This window comes from Leptosomus discolor, chromosome Z (assembly GCF_034619465.1).
Source record: "Leptosomus discolor isolate bLepDis1 chromosome Z, bLepDis1.hap2, whole genome shotgun sequence".
Lineage (NCBI taxonomy): Eukaryota > Metazoa > Chordata > Aves > Leptosomiformes > Leptosomidae > Leptosomus > Leptosomus discolor.
Genome location: NC_141419.1, coordinates 67999484 through 68017054, shown reverse-complemented (window position 1 = coordinate 68017054; position 17571 = coordinate 67999484). Strand labels below are relative to the sequence as shown.

General features: G+C 37.4%; 1 protein-coding gene across 1 annotated transcript in view; it reads left to right on the top strand.

The window, feature by feature from the left end:
* The window catches only part of HOMER1 (homer scaffold protein 1), a 71331-nt gene that overhangs the window by 10964 nt on the left and 42796 nt on the right, over positions 1 to 17571 (top strand). The window contains exons 3-4 of the mRNA XM_086479469.1: positions 1276 to 1368; positions 9952 to 10094. Coding sequence (XP_086335595.1) covers positions 1276 to 1368; positions 9952 to 10094 — 236 coding nt within the window. The remainder of the gene's footprint in view (positions 1 to 1275; positions 1369 to 9951; positions 10095 to 17571) is intronic.

The following is a 17571-nucleotide window of genomic DNA, read 5'->3' as shown; positions in this document are numbered from 1 at the left end:
TTCTGTCATCTGCTGCCAATTTTATCATCTGTTCTGAGATGTTCGTTGATGCTGGATTAGACTTTCAGGGTGGTATCTTTTGTCTCCTATTTTCAGGAAACATATGGTTTTAAATAACCTGACAGGTGAAATAGAGGATACAAGTGGAGAGAATTTGTATTTCCTCAAATACTAATAGCCTACCAGGAGAAGAAGTTTAAAGACAATAAGGTTTTTAGGTCTTGCACGGCAAATGAATTTCTGATTGAAAATAGTTGTGGACATTCTGTTATGCAAAGGGTAGCCTTTTCCCTTCTAAATACTTGAAATGCAAAAGAATTTCTTTGTATGCTGCTGCCAGAGAGATTTAGAAGCTGTTGGTGAAGCTTCCAATGGTTTTGGAGAATCATTTCAGTCTTATGCTGATCATATTAAAATAATGTTCTGTATAAAAGCAGAAGCAAACAAAACCAAATATTTGGCTACTATAGCAATTAGTGTACTGTCAAGACGAGGTCTATGAAGCCAAATTTTTCTTTAGCTGTAGAAGCCAGGCCCTGTTCTTAATAAATTGATTTAATCTATCAAGTTTAAGGGTGGATGTATTTCTGAATTGCTGCTTTAGCTATTTTCTGGAAGAGTTACATGTAGCATAGAAATCAAGCTTCATATGGCAGTTCAGTGTGCAGCTCTTGAATTTAGTGTTCAGTATATGCAAATGTTTAGTTCAATGAATTTGTTCTTTAACTTGATTGATGTCAATGAACAAGAAATGAACTCGACTCAATATTCCCACTGCTGCTTTCCTAATTAGCTATTGAAATTATAAATGCTGTTAAAATTTGTGAAGAAATGGGTATTGTTTCAGTCGTGAAAGAAGGAAGCGCATTGAAAGCTCTGTGCTAATAGTGACCACAATAGGCATCAGAACCAGATCATTTGTTGTCAGGAGAAGAGTAAAACCTGAATCTGAAAACAGCTGTGTAAGGCAGCTTGTCGCTATCGTTAGCCATCTCTGAGGTTAGTTTTTTTGACACTGTCAGCAACAGGTTGAACTTCATTGCATCATAATATTCCTGACATATAAACAGTGTACATTATGTCTGAAAGGTACTGAAAGGTATATCACTGTGTAACTCGCTTAAATGAGTATCTAATAAGGATAAAAAATTAAGAATTCTACTGACAGAATTTGACTTTGTAAAACATTAAGTACAGCATTCTGTTCTGCATGTAATGTACTACTTCACGCCTACTCTTTCTGCTTTTTTTTTTTTTAAACATATGTACCTTCAGTTTGCTGAAAAATTTCAGGAATTCAAAGAAGCTGCACGACTAGCAAAGGAAAAATCCCAAGAAAAGATGGAGCTAACAAGTACACCCTCTCAAGTGAGTCTTATTGCCTGATTCAAACCTAGTACTTCATATGTGTTCTACTAACTGTATTGTATCTTACACACACATGTTGTATTAAAAATGAAGAGGGTACCCAGTTACCCTGAATCCTCTCCAACAGTCAGCTAGAAGTGTCAAGAAGTCTAAGAATACATTTAGCATACACTTCAGAGGTATCAGAGGCTTGCTTTAAAATGAAATTGGCCTTTTGTTCATTTCCCTTCCTTTCCTTGATCTTAACCCAGAAAATGAGTAAACATAGTGAGCAGTTATGTAAGAAAATATGTAGTAAACACCTTTTGTGTTTTTTCTTGCTGTTATCTATGAAACTTCAGGTGGTGCACTGTAAAGAACTTTTGTAGAAGAATCATTACAACAAAAATCAAAAGTTAAAACAGCAAACTGTTTTTGCTCATTTCCTACTGTGTAATATTAGCTTGGGAAATGTGTTGAAGGAAGATGACTGATTGACATGCTGGTTCTGGAATTTTATTGCATGACGTAAATGAAGTTTGTAAAAGGTATCTCGGAATATGAACTGGGTTAATACAGGCCTTACAGGAGAATAAATTAATATGGTCACATTTACAGTAGTTATGCCTAAAATTAATTTACTTGAAAATGAGTGCTTTGAATTTGCTTTGAAAAAGAGATTTTATGGAGCTTTTATGCCCCTCCTCTCCCACCACCTGCCCCCTATACCCTGTTTCTGGCTCTGTGTGCAGCTATTTGCTTTGTTGTAAGCAATAGTGGAGACAAAGGTAATTCCTTCTCTTGGAGGATGAAGCAGTTTTAAAACTACGGCAGGGGTTCCTGAGTTGAGTAGACTAGATGCAGCTGAGTCTTTTTTGTCTGGGGAGTCTTCATTCATTGAATCAGTGCATCTCTTAAGTGCTTTGCACTGTGATATGCTCCTGATCTTTGATGGAACAAGGGTGGCAGACAGTTTGCAACATGCTGTATGAATAATTTTATTGCCACTTGAAAGCTACTTCTGCTGTCCTTCCAAGTGAAGTCAGAGGAAACCACAATAGTAGACACAATGAACCCGCCTCATGTTTTCCCAGTAGGAATTTTCCCAAACGCTAGGTTGGCTTTTGCTATTAATGGGAAACTGCTTTCTCTGCTGTAACAGAAGAAAGATAACACAATCTTTTTTTATTAGTTTTCTTGACTGTCTCTAAATTTCTGGTAAATTCCATAAATAAACACAGAGATAATGGAAGTAGGTATTTCAGTATTATAACCTAATACACACTTGGCTTTAGAAACAGTGAAATGCTGCAGCCAGGCCTCTGGTTACTTGATATTATAGGCAAAACAATTACTCTGCTTCTCTTTTGACATGTTGATTAATAGTCTGGACTCAGAAGTTAAATCTGACTCTGTCGAATGGCGTGACTTATTGTTTGATTTGTACATAAATTTGAACGACTCACTCAGACACAAGATACTTTCATCCAGCGGCTGCCCAGGGTTAAAGCTTTCTCTTGAACTATATGAGCTATTAATATTGTTCATTTTCCTGTACAGATTTCCTTTTATACTTGGAACCAAACATTTTATACTCTAGGCAGTTACAGAAATGTTACCTTGAGCGATTCTATAATGCACGTTGAAAGCTGCAATTTAATTACTGCACACTTAGGAATAATTTCATATTCAGGCCTTACTTTTCATCTCTTGGCTTTTGGCTGTGTTGATAAGTTAGCGTATTATTCTGAAAGATACAGTTACTGCAAGTGCTGACACATCAGCATAATAGCCTTCACATACTGAATGCTTCTCATTAGTTCCCCAGAGAGAAAGGAGTTGAATCAGGAACTTCGGAGTTTGGAGGAGATGAGAAGTGATGGCTTCATGGCAGCCTGCAGCACTTCCATGGCACTGGGGCTCATTCAAAGAGATTTATGACCTCCGGAGAAGATGGGTGCTTAGCAGTGGGGAGGGAAGGTGGGACCTGAGAGACATTTAAGGAGTACTTGCTGTCATTTTGATCATCTGCCAAAAAGTGGCTCAAGGCAAATACTTCACTTGTTGCCTTTCTTAATCATTTTACAGTTCTTCTGTCCTTTTTGCATAGTGATCCTTTGCAGAGAGGGAGAGTAGAAGAGAAAGGATGTATTTTTAGTGGCCAGTCAAAACTTCACAGGAGCCTGGCTTTTTAAGGAAGCTTTGACAGGAAAGGCACTGGTAGTGTGAGTGGTGAGCTCTGTAACGGTAACCCCGTTAGCTACAAGTGTCAATCCATCTGCTGTCTTGGACTTGCAGCTATCCCTCTGCATTAAATTAATAATAGAATCATAGAATGGTTTGGGTTGGAAGGGACCTTTAACAGTCATCTAGTCCAACCCCCCTGCAATGAGCAGGACATCTTTAACTAGATCAGGTCTCTCAGAGCCCCAACTAACCTGACCTTGAATGTTTCCAGGGATGGGGCATCTCCCACCTCTCTGGGCAACCTGTTCCAGTGTTTCATCACTCTCATTTTAAAAAATTTCTTCCTTACATCTAGTCTGAATCTGCCCTCCTTTATTTTAAAATCATTGCTCCTTGTCCTATCGCAACAGGCCCTGCTAAAAAGATTGCCCCCATCTTTCTTATAGGCCCCCTTTAAGGACAGAAAGGCCACTGTAGAGTCTCCCCAGAGCCTCCTCTTCTCCAGGCTGAACAACCCCAACTCTCTCAACCTGTCCTCATAGGGGAGGTGCTCCAGCTCCCTGATAATTTTTGTGGTCCCTCCAGCCCACTGACCATCTTCGTGCCCCTCCTCTGGACTCGCTCCAACAGGTTCGTTGTCTTTCCTGTGCTGAGGATCCCAGAACTGGATGCAGTGCTCCAGGTGGGGTCTCCCCAGAGCGGAGTAGAGGGGCAGAACCACCCCTCTTGACCTTCTGGCCACACATCTCTTGAAGCAGCCCAGGATGCAATTGGCTTTCTGGGCTGCAAGCGCACACTGCTGGCTCATGTCCAGCTTCTCATCCACCAACCCCGAGTCCTTCTCCACAGGGCTGATCTCAATCCCTTCATCCCTGTATTGGTATTCAAATAGGTAGGAAGATACTACATATCAAACCTGGAAAATGTACATGTCAAACTTAAATTAAATGTTACATTTCTCCTGGTACTGCTTTAAAAAATGCCCTTATTATTTACCAGTTAATTAAAATAGCAGATGTGGTACATTGCCCACCCTCTCTGCTACACCATTCTAAACCAGAAAAAGTGTATGTGCTTTTTTTCTGCATTCAATTTGCCCCTACAGATTGAAATAAAATTTTTGTTAAAATATCTCTACCACTAGTGTAACAAAACCCTGCACAAGGTATTTGCTTTCACTATTGTTTGTTGTAACCCTGCAAATACTACTGGTATGTGTGAGTTTCAATTCTGAATGTCTTGCAAAAGATTGTTGTTGAAACTAAGAAGAAATAGAAACTAAGAGATAACAGCAGAAAGATGTCAGAAATAGGATATGTATTTGTAGTTCAAGTACTTACCAGACTTAGCCATGTTAAAACTTAGGACCAGTCTTCTCTAAAGTCCGCTGAAGTTAGGCTGCTTCTCTAAGTTGTTACAAGCTTTAGCAAAGTGTTGGTAGTATTTGGCTAGAAATTTCTGCCAGAAAAGTCCAGGAAGTAGTAGTTTGTGTGGAGTATTTTTTGGATATACTGTTTCATCTGATGGCATGGATTCTTTAGCGCTTTTTTTTTTCTGGGAAGTGTGTGTGTGTGAAACACATAATAGAAAGAAAATAATACATAGCCCAATTTGCAATTACTTAATAGCAGGAGTTGCTTTTCCTCTAAGCTGTGCCGCTAATTTTAAACTCTGCATTCTTACTGTTTCTTTAATACTGCCTGCTATCCTCCTGTTTACTAGCAGGCTTTGCTTTAATTGCCCAGAATATCAGATAATATATAAAATCACCATTTACCTTGACTGTAAAAAGACCTTGTCTTGTTCAGAGAAAGATGGTGGCCTGGACCGACAAATTGCAAGAGAGATGCTACTTTCTGATGTGCAAGTCCCACCAAGTGCACAGTGCTTTCTTGAAATGAAAAGGAAAAGATTGTTTCTGTATCAGAGAACTTCTGCTTTCAACCCATCTGTATTAAGGTGGATTCATATGATGATACACACTTTATCTATATCTGGAGGCTTCCATCTAGAAACAAGTTGTCTGTTTTGGTACTTCTAAGACCACCTATGCACATATGTACCCCATCTGGCGTCCCTTTAACTCAAGCTTTAGGTAATAAAGCTTTGCAATGCTCTTATCTTGTTTATATAAAACTACAATACTGGCTCCCCTGCTGTGCCACCTCCTATTTCGCAGACCCATTTTTTAATATAAGGAATTACTTTGCTTGTGTCATAAACACATAGATCTTACAGTCACAAGCCACCCATGGTGTATTTTCAGTTACAAGCTTGGCTGTTCATTGGAAGAGCAATGCTTCAATCTGGAGTTCACTAAGTGGCATGAAGGAATAGCCTGAAAACTGTGTGCCTCCTTTTTTTTTTTCTTTTTTAAACTAATCTTAATTAGGTTCAAGTACAGAACCAAATAGAGCAGTTTGTGCAGTTTGCAGTCTCACCTCATCAGTCTTGCAATCAACTGGAGTCTGAACCTCAGTTCTTCTTTTTCTCTAAGCAAGAATCTGTCCTTAGATACTTCTTTTGACCCTGCTTATTTCAGATGAAGACCCCTGTTAATTTCTGAAATTGTGTGGTGAGGAATTTACTCAAAATAATCTTGTCTCTGATTCTGAGCCCGTCCTGTGCAGATTATTAGGAATAGCTATTGCCTGAAAAGTTTTAGGATCACATTTTTTTAGTGCAAGGAGTGGGTTGGTTTTGGCAAAACAGTTGTGGTTTATCACTTGTCTTTTTCTTTGTAGGAGTACAAAATTTACTTAGAAAGCTTGTGGATAAAGTAACTTTCTGGGATGTTAACAGAATTTCTGTACTGGTATCTGAATCAACAGCGGGCAGACGTATGCCATTGCTAGTCAGTCCTGAACATAGAAGCACTATGAAGAATAGCAATATGAGGAAGGTGTATGGAATACTTAATGCGAAAACAGTGTAATCCTTAATGAGAAAACAAGCTGGAATTGATTTGGTTTGTTTGTGGGTTTAGAACCACCTACTTCTCCTTTTCTTCTATTCAGTATTTAGTCACCATTAAAAGGTGGCTTTAACCGTGCTGTGAAGTCTGCTTGTTTTACTTTGAAGACTCTTTTGTGAGTGCATGGGTTTTGTTTATAGATTTTGAAATGTAAGGCATCTTTTGATTGAAATCACCTGTTATGTTTAGTTTATATACTGTAGGCACTGTCATTTTTATACTGCTTGGCATCACTGAAGTCCTGCATACTCATTAGTAGGGCCACAGCTCCTTTAGGTGGTGCAGATCTCTGTCAGACTCTTAAATAGCAAAATATATCTGAGTCAGGCCCTCACATTTCCCTGTCATTTAGAAAAATAGTAATCCACAGTCCATGCATAAGTCCAGGACTGGCGAATGACTTGAAGTTCAATATCCTCCAGAAACCTGTATGTGGCACCATAGTGGTTTTATACCACAGGAGACTTGTTAATCCTTTCTTCTCAAATGCATGAAATATCTATTTGTAGCTGTCATGAGTGGGAAATATCAGGCCTTAAAATATATCATTGATTTACAGGAAGACTTGTCATTTCAATTTAAGCACTGTTTTTCACATATAGTTAGAGCTAAGTTAACTTGCTCTCCCAGCTAGAAGGGAAGGATCAAAATCTCTTTTTAAGTTGACTGCGATTTCTTCCCCAACTCTGTAAAGTCTGGAGTGGGTGTGTGAAGCTATAATGGTACGGAATAAAATCTTCATTACATACGAACATCTGACAAAAATGTTTCTAAAATGATTTTACTCTAATTAATATGAAATGGGGACATATTATTTGTAAGCATTTGTAAAAATTTTGTTCAGCATAAGTGGCCTTTTTCTGTTGCTTTATTCGTTATAGTTGGTGACAAATGAATTATTTATCAGGCAGGGATGGTTGTGAGTGTGTGAGAGGACTGATTAACCTGTATTATTGGTGGAAGAAATACATACTAGAATCTGATGCTTCTCTTGTTGATACAAAATCAACCCCTCATGAATTCGCATGCAGTGGACCTTTAGATATTATATAGACTGTATGTTTGTCTGCATTAATTTTTGGTCACTTGAATTTCATTTGCATTAGAAGTCTATGAAGGTGGTTTACTGGAAAATAAGCTTAGATGGAACTTGCACATCCATTTCTCTTCTGAAATTATTTTTGTACATTCACACTTAAAACATTTTAATAAATAGGCTCTGGCTTTATATATCTAATAATAATGTAGTAGTGTTGTAGGACTTCTAGCTTAAAGGTAGAAGTCATCCAGATTTTGTAGGGTGTGGTATGTATATTTTAGAATATCTAGGGTAGTTTGGGAAAAGGAAGAAGTAAGAGAAACTCTTGGGTCCATAAAGGCTTTCATTTAATGACAGTGGAAAATGTTTATCAAATCAGAGGATCATAATAGACAAAACCATGTAATTCATATATTAAAAAAATAATTTGCCTGGCTATCTTGACAGCTCTGCTGTCCTTTCACACTTAACTTCAATTCAGTTTCAGTTAAGTAAAGTTGTTCTGTAAAAATCAGTATTTCATTTTGACTTTTAAAATATTAACACTTAAGATAGTAGTTTTGTATATAAAATAACAAGTTTCTTACTGAAAGTAGGTAACATTTTACATTCATATAATAAAAAAATTACGTTTATATTATAAATAACAGTTTATATGTGTGGAATTAAATCAGTGTAAGCTAATAATTTCTGCTTTTTAATCAGTAGGAATTCAGTAAGAAGGTGCAGAATGGAGACACTGGTGCATGTGTAACTTGATGAACGCTAAATACAATAGAACTTCAAGTCATTGTTAAAATGTTGTATCAGCCACTAATTCAAGTTATAGAGTGAGATACATACCTGTCACTGTGAGAAATATGGAGAATAAATCCAAAATTTTTATAATGGTGCTGCAAATGCTTAATGTGATTTAAGGTGCAGTAAAAATGTTGGACAACAATATTTTTGGTTAAGGGACAGCAGAAGGGTGTGGAAGGTGGTGATGACAGCTACACCTTAGTGTCTTTGAAAGAACTGTTTTTCTATCTAGTTGACTCTCAAAGTCAAGGACAACATTTCCTATAGTTGGAGGATCAGATTCAGTACTGGCTTTCAAAAAGCCTTATCCTTGTCAACTAGTTGAAGGCAACAGATGGAGGCTGAAAATTAAACCCCCATCATCTAAGATCACGACTATCTTCAGATATTTTGCAATTCTTTCTGAGATGGCTGTCCTACGACTTCCAATGCAGAGTGTTAAAGATATGGGAAGAGGAGCTGCTAGCCTTCCAGAGACTGTGCTTGTGCTTCAGTTCAGTAACATTAAATAGCAGTTTTATCTGTTCCCCATGCAGATGGTAGAAGTTTGTGTGGCCACAGGACATGTTTAGCTTTTGGAAATACTGTAGTTCAACCAGTCCTCTGCTTACAGACACCCTTCCATGACATCCATTGAACTCTATGCATGCAATTCTTCTGACTTAGAGTTAAATGTTACCACTTGGTTACTAAAAGCGTGCTAAGACATTTTAAAATTGACATGAGCTACTTGGATTATATGACTCGCATATCTCCTGCAAAAATCATTACTTGAAAAAGAATATAACAGGAAAGAAAATACTAAAATTAGACCACAGGGACTGAAAAGTCTGTACTGTTCACGGCGTACTTTGTATAAAAAAAGAGGTACTTTTCAGTAACTAGAAATTAGCAAATGGTGGGTTTTGGCCAAAACACAAATAAACATGTTGGTGCGACAAAGGGTGATTAAAACAGCACCAGTGCCTTCTACTGGAAGGCAGCCATTAAATTTTTCAGGTGTCCAGTTACATAGCAGTAGCAGAAACTGCCTGGGTGTAGCTGGTGTATTCTTCCCAGATGATAGCATCACCAGCAAGAGCTAGGCCACGATAGTTTTGCACGGACTTTGCTGAACACATATTCTTTACAGATGGCTTATAGGTGAAACTGTGAGCAGACCACCAATGGCCCTTCCACTGTTCACTTTGGTTGATAAGCAATGTGAAAACTAGATTTTGAAACAAGTATCAGAATTGTTTGGTTTGCTGTGTTAGAATATAAAGTAAGAGACAAGAATCCTGGGTGGCAATAGTCACCCTAGCAGGATGAGGGCTGAATGTAATATCAGGTACAGAGAGGTCTGTGGTAAGCAGGAGGCTGGATACTTGCAAATAATTCGTAGGTTGGTTGTGTTTTGTACAAAATAATGTGCATCTTATGGTAATATACATCTAAATTAAATTCGCATGATGAAATATTACCATGAGGGATGCTGGAAATCTGAGCCTCACATTAATACTACCTAAAATTTGTGGATCATTTAAGAATTAATGTTATTGCTTACAAGCACTTCCTGAGCAAGTCAGTTTGTAATTTTAATGTGTTGTTTGTTTTACTTAAGGAATCAGCTGGAGGTGATATTCAGTCTCCTTTGACACCAGAAAGTATTAATGGGACAGATGACGAGAGAGCGACGCCAGAAGTGACGCAGAACTCGGAACCAAGGGCTGAACCAACCCAGAACGCATTGCCATTTACCCATAGGTACAGATTCCATTCCCACATCCTCATTAAGTGATACTTGTCTCCTTCCTTGTTAAAGGGACCTTCTTCCATATTGCGTGGAAAAAAACCCCAAACCCAACCCCCCTCCCCAAAACCACTGGACTGGCTTTCAAATTTGTAATATAATCTTTGTTTTAAGAAAAGAACATGTATGAGAAAATCTCTTGGAATAAGATCTGGGGAATGTTACTTTATAGTTTAATCAAGTTAATGCAAGCCCTTGAGCACTGGTTAGTGTAGGTGTCCCTTTAACAGGAAGCATTATTTCACTGTCTGAGATCTTAGTAATATTAACTGCTTCATAGAATATTCCAATTAAATTATTTTTGCACATATTCTTTAAATGACTGGCAGGACTGGATGTCAGCTTTTCATTGACGAGTTGTTGGAAGAAAAGGGACTCTTACAACACTTCTGGATTATGAAGTTTAAAGCAACCCTTAATTGAACAGTTCTCTGACAGTTGAAAAGATTTTTCAACTTTTTTTTTCGAAATACGGGAAGTGTAGTTCTGCTTCAGACGGAATTATAATTTGTTGCACTAGGAATTCTGTGCTCTGTTAAGAAAGATAGGAATTTTTATTTAATGGTGTAAATAGTGAGTTATTATTAAGATGGATATATCTCACCTACTAGAAATGATTGTAAATGGGTCACTGTCAATAAAACACATAATGTATTGAGACCATAGAGTTACTGAAACATTTAATAAACTTAGAATAGAACTAGAAATACTGGATTTATTTTTTTAAACAATGTCAAATACAGTTTAAGTAGCATTTAAAAGCTCTTGAAGATCTTAATCTTGGGGAACACTAGGATGTCAGATGTCATGCAATTCAGAATGAGCAGAGATGGTATTTCTTGTCTTTTGTGCAGAATTTCTTGTCTTTTGTAAGAGAATAATACCATTAAGCATATCTGGAAAAAAAAAATATAAATTTTCAAATTATAAAAAAATTTATAATTTTACAGTAATTTTTTAACAGAGTGATTGTGTTTATTTTTATACTTCACCTGTCACCAGTGCATCTATTATAAGTTTTAGAAGAAATGGTGGTTTGTAAGAGCACTGTGTGCATGTTGAATGAGTATTACAAATGTGGCATATCTATCAGTGTTCTGTAATGAGTTCATTTGAACTGTTTGTGTGTTGGAGTTCTTTATCAATATTTTTGTGGAAAGGAGTTGTGATAAAATCCACGTATAAGTAGTGTTGTTTTTTGGGTTTTTTTAGAAAATGATAGCTGCAAGATCTTCCCTGTCATTCTGCTTATGTAAATATGTTTTCTGGTATACAAGTATAGTAACTACGCTTTGCTCTGCGTTGAGCATGACTGAAGAAGTGTTTTGAAACTAGCCACTTGTAGTTTTTCTGGTGTAGAATAGAGGTTACAAAACTTATAGGTGCTTTGCATTTTTCTGTCTGCTTCTTGTATGCAGTATGAGTGCCCGGTTGTTTTTTGTCCTGTTAAATACCACTAGCTAGAATTGGTCTTCTGACAATAACTCTGTATTTTGAGTGTCACTTCTGATGACGATTCCCGAAAGACCAGAGTTTTGTCTTGCGAATGGTAGGTTCAAGTCTGTTAGTGAGCTATTACTGGAAAAAATACAATTTTTAAAATCCTTTGAAATAGATTGAATTTTGGACTAGATAAGGTGTTTATTATAAATAAATAAAGATGATTTATTTATTATAAATAAAAAAGATGTGTGAAACACAAGCATGAAAGATGGAAAGTGAAGCCTCCAGGATTGTGTTATTCCCAGTTAAATGGGCATGTTTTTATAGAGGCATTTCATAATACTAAATTGGCAATTAGGTAGACATACCTAGCTGCTTGTGCTAGCTGAAAAGGTGCTTTCTGCAAGCAGTCTGCTTGCCCTGATTTAAAAGAAAAAAGAAAATTAAATTTAAAACCTTATTCCCCAATCAGTGGAGGCTCCCTGGGCTTTATCTGTGTTATGGGTACTGAAAGGGATTCTACTCCTTGTTCCCTGCCCTTCTGATGATGCTGTGTGTTGGTGGCACTCCATGTGAGATGGAGATGAGTTGCTGAACTGAGCCCTTTCCTTGTGCATCCTGGCAACTCCTGCCGATGACTGAACTTCTTCCTCCTGCACCCTACATTTCAGCCAGCACTTCTGGGTGAGGAGGGTAATGCTGGAAGGGCATTTGAGTGTTGTCTTGGGCATGGCAATGCTTTTTACGTATTTGCCTTTACTCCAGGAGCTGTTGATTAATCACTGGGAGCTTTCAAAAGAAAAGGTGTTGTGGTCTTCCCTCTAGTGAGTTCAGCTGTAGAGGACATGAGAGTCACTGAGGCTGGCTATGCTTCACTGAAATACCACTACCGTAACAAGCTCATTTCTTCCATAAATAGTAAAGCTATATTCTGCTCTGGCATTGACAGCACATACTTATCCTGTGAAGAGCCAAAGGGTGGTCCTCAGTGTAGGCTGGAGCACAGGGAAGGCACGTGTGGGGCTGCACGGCAGGAGCTCGGGCAGCCACGGAGCAGGTGTTGGAGCTTCATGGGCAGGATGAGGTGTCTCGGCATTGCACAGCAAGGGTGGCTGGTGAGGTGGAAACTGCATTGCTGCCAAGAGGCTCAGCAGGTTCAGTTGAGGGCAGGTGGCTCTGTGGCAGAGGACAGGGGTAGAGGTTCGAAGGGAGTTGCTGTCAAAACAGCAATATATGTAAGGGGTTTTCATGCCTTTATATGAGCTGGAAGGGTCTGACGGGAATTAACAAGGTCAGAAATCACAAGTGTGGAGGTCATGCTTTAGTCTACATCTTACTACTTGCCGTTTTTAATTTGCGCATCTGAACAATGTTCAATTTGATTTTGTTATAACATGTACTCACTGGCCACATGTCCTCTTCTACAAGCATTCTTCTCTGCACTTTTTATGTCTCAGTGTAAGTAGCTGGGGCCTGTTATTTCAGCAGCCTAAGTGTAGACTACATTTGTATTTATAGTTATTTTCTGACTGCTTATAACCAAAAGCCAAAAACCAGTGTTACTTAAGTCACCAGAGTTTTATTATTAGAATTCAGATTGCTTATTGTTTCAGTAAATAATTGTAAGTATTGAAATTAACATCCTCCAGTATATGTCTAAAATCCTGATCATATACAGTGAGCATAACAGAGCAGAACTCTAGTTGCTTCAATTTATCATCATCTGGAAAGTCTCAATGCTGTTCTCAAGCAGTGTAACTCTAGTCAACTGCTTGAGAGATAAGGATATTAAGCAGTTATGAGCCTTGCACAGAAGATAAACTCTTGTAATTAAACATCTTGCCTTTTTTGAAACTTATCTATGATGGTTAATGTTGAATTATGACGTAATATTGCTTGGAAACTCTCACATCCTGTAATACACTGTAGCCTGAGCACTGCTCTCATGAGCTAATGCTGCTGGAATGAATGAATATAAAATATAGCCTAAGCCTGGCATTAGAATTTTTTTTAAATTCTAATTTTTAAAAAATTGCCTTGGCTGAGGCACTGGTCAGTCCTGCTCTGAACAGTAGCTAGTCCAGGAAGGCTTTTTTCTAACAGAAGCTAATTTATCAAATCTAATATTTAAAATAATCAAGACTAAAAAAAAAAAGTACATATTATCATTCTTAAGTAAATCTTAGTTTCCTTAGACGTCTTCCTTGTTTAAAAAAATGTTTTCCATGTTCTTTAAGTTGTGATTTATTTTTTCTAGCTGAAAACTGTTGTTCATAAAATGGAGTCTGGAGAGAAAAAAGTTGCTAAAAAATCTTGACTACTTTTGATGTGACTGGCTTTTATTTAAAAGTTCGAATCTTGATTGTGCATAGTATACAATTCCTGGTCATCTGAATAAGCCCAAAGAAATACTATACTAAGCTTATTCAGCCTTAGAATATAATTCAAATATTAAAACTGAATAGTGTACCTGGCGAACTCTGCAACTGCTACTTTTTGGGGCTTTTTGGTTAACTATTTGGTGAACTTGCTCTTTCACCCTTGAAGAGAATACATTTGTTTATAACAAGCTTTATTCTATTTTTGGCACTTTATGAAGCTGATAAAACACACTTTCAGAAACAAAATGTAAGAGGATTCTTCTGAGATATATCTTGAAATTCTTCAATTTTCTGTCATCGTAACTCGAACCTGTTACCTCATTTTTTTCTTGTAATACATAAACTTGGAATTTGTATTACATAATGTTTTGATCAGACAATATTTATGTGTGTGTTTGTTGCTTGTTCGTTAAAATTCTTATTTTTGTATTCAAACAGATTTTTAATAGGGAATTTTGATTCGTTGCGTTAGTAAAAATGGACTTATTTCAAATGATGTTTATATCTTAGACATGCTGCTGTCTAGATAGCTTACCATTTAATAATGCTGCATGTAAATCCAATGCTGTACAATGAAGAACAAACAAAAATCATGCTGCTAGCTCGTGTTCCTTCATTGAGTTTTCATTAAAAATTTAATGCAGAAATCTGTTTAGTAGATTTTTCAATTTGTGTGTTAAAACTACTCACTTCTACAAGCTTAAATATTTTAGCTATGTTACAGTAAAGATACTTTGTGGATCATGCTGAACTCGTTGGCTTTAAGGAAAAGTTCTGAATTAATAATTTTTGTGTATATACTCAAATTCTAGTATTCGGGTGTTCTTTTAGGGTTGTGCATAGCTTCCTTACAAAGTAGTCCTGGGGGGTGGGGTGTAACTTTTTTTTTTAAATTCTTGTTTTTGAATGTTATTTAACCTGATCATAGAATAATTTCTTGTTGTGAGGAAGCTCAGGAGCTCTCTAGTCAGCTCCTGTTTAAAGAAGGTCGCTATGAGATCAGACCAGGTTGCCCTAAGCTTTATCCAGTTTGGTTTTGAAAACCTTCTAGAATGGAGACCAACTTTTTAATTTAAAAAAAGCCAGTTTCTTAAGAAAGGTTTCTCTATAGCGTAAAAGGCAGTATCTGTCTTCACATTGCACAGTACTATAACGAACTGTGACGTTTTGAGGTGCACCAGAGGAACTCTTGTGAATTCAATTACTCTGTTGAGAAAAGATTATTATTTCTTGAGGCACACTCAGAGAAGAAACTCAAAGGGCATATGTTCGTTCTGTCAGTGTAAGCAAAGAACTGGTTAATATAGCAACTTAGGCGTAGGTCTTGCCTTCACCTCAACTAACATTTGTTTGACATTGTGAAGGTTGTAGCTATACTGTTCTTCAGCCCCTTGTGCTCCACTGGCAAGAGCCTGGTGGTCTCTGGAAGGAGGACACAGGGAGGGATTGCTCTCTCCTCCCTCCCTGACCCAATTCCTGCTGCTTCCTGCATTCCTGCACTTCTGCCTAAGCTGCCAGGATCTAGCCCAAGTAGACTGTCCCTCAGAATGAAAGTTCTTGCTAAGAAATCGTTAATTTGAACAGAAGGTCTTACCTTGTGTTCATATAATTTTTTTTTCATGTCTCTGACTTTCCTGATTGTGACAACTGCTGAAAATTCTTTATGGTATCTTTGGAGTACGTAGTAAACCATTACATGGTTTTAAACGAGTAGCCTGTCAAACAGCATAATACAGCTCATCCTGTAACATTTTTATAAGGTATCTCTAGTAATAGAAGGACAAGTGGATAGGACTTGTATCTGCTATTGCAAGAATGGTCATGGTGTTTGTCTTGCTAGCTCTTCAAAATGAAGAAACTGTGCAAGTGATAGAGACAATTTTAATGGCTGGGGGAATGGATGGGAGTGAAAACTAAAAATAGCCTAATGCTTAAGAGAGTAATGTCACCATCTCCCTTGTGCACCTAAGCACGTTCTAGTTGGGAGCATGTGAATTGCCTACTTCCTGCCATTTACTTAGTGGGAGCTCCAAGGGGTGATTCGGACAATGTGAGCTGGGTGTTTAAATTTAGATGATATAAATACAGTCCTCAGGGACATGTGAGCACTCTTGAAACATCTGTCAAGTGTGTTCTTAGAAGAGGAATATAATCCTTATGCAATTGACACTAAAAAAACCCCCCACAAACCACACCAAAAAAAAAGTCCCAAACCCAAACAAAACCAAACCAAAAAGATGCTCCTTGTACTGTGTAATTTTTTCCCCATTTAATCACATACACAAGAAAAAAAATCCCGGTAAAAATGAGGAAAAAAGAAAAAAAAGATGGTGGTACTATCTTGCTTAATATATGAACTTTCATTTTCTAAAATATATCCATTGTATTCAGCATATCAAAAGTCTGGATGACATTAAAATATTGTTTGTTAATACTTCAGCAACTGTAAACGTTGGCCCTGTGAACTGGGATATATAATACTTAACACTAAATCAGATTCTGTAGAGTGTGTGGTTTGGGTGGTTCTTTTGGTTGTGTCCGTTAATTCATAATCATTAATTTTGTTAGGTATTTTCAAAAATACAGTTTTCTGAAATGTCTTTTTCATTTTAGTAGTCTACTCATAGCACACTGTGACTTTTTTGGTCATATTTAGGGATTGCTGGGGGAGCTATTCTCTTTACTCTAGATTTTCTTAGTAATTTTCTTTAATAATGAATGTTTTCTATTGTGCATTTTGATACCAGTGTGTATGCTTGTTTAGATTTGTGAGCCGTGTCTGTGAGGTTTGTTTTATTGTATGATCTGTACATATGTTATTTAGAATCTGCTGTTCTGTGTGGTGTAAGCTCAAACATGCAATCATCTTTTCAAGAACAAGAATTAAAATGGCAATTATAGAAGATCTCATGTAGATAGTTGATACCTCATGTTTTCTTTATTCCTACTTCCATGAGTGGTTTTGATATTGTGTACTGTCATCGTGGGAAACCTTTCAACCAGTAGGTAGGGATAAGCTGCAAACTGAACTTTCGCTGGACACCATGAAGGAGTCCAAGGTGTTGTTTTTAATACACCAGCGATCTCTCTGGGTAAACTTTACTGAAGTTGGGTTAGCATTTCCAACTATAACCTCTGTCTTTTCAAACATTTTTTTCAAAACTGAGAAGTGTCATTAGTATCAAAGAGAACAGACATCAAAGAAATGCTGCAGGTCTCAATTCACTATTCTCCAGGAAAACCAAAAAAAATTCTGAGAAGAAAAAGCCACTTTGTAGAGTTGCTTTTTATTTTAAAATCATCTGTGGAAAGATTTAGTACTTCGAAAGTACAAATGTCATGCTGGTCTGGATTGGAAGCCTCAGTGCATACTTAGCATTTTCCAGCCACCCATTAAAGAAACAGAAACAGAAAGTCAGTAGCACCTGAAGTTACCATGGAAAAAAAAGCCCACATAGCTATTGATCCTCTGAGTCTCAAATGAGTTTTCAAACAGTCATGACCCTTGAAAAGAGAAGCCTTTTGTGAAAACCAAAGGCAGAGGGGATGTTTTGCAGGTTAAACGTATTTTTCACAAAGTCTGATCGGTCAAACTCACTGTCTCCTC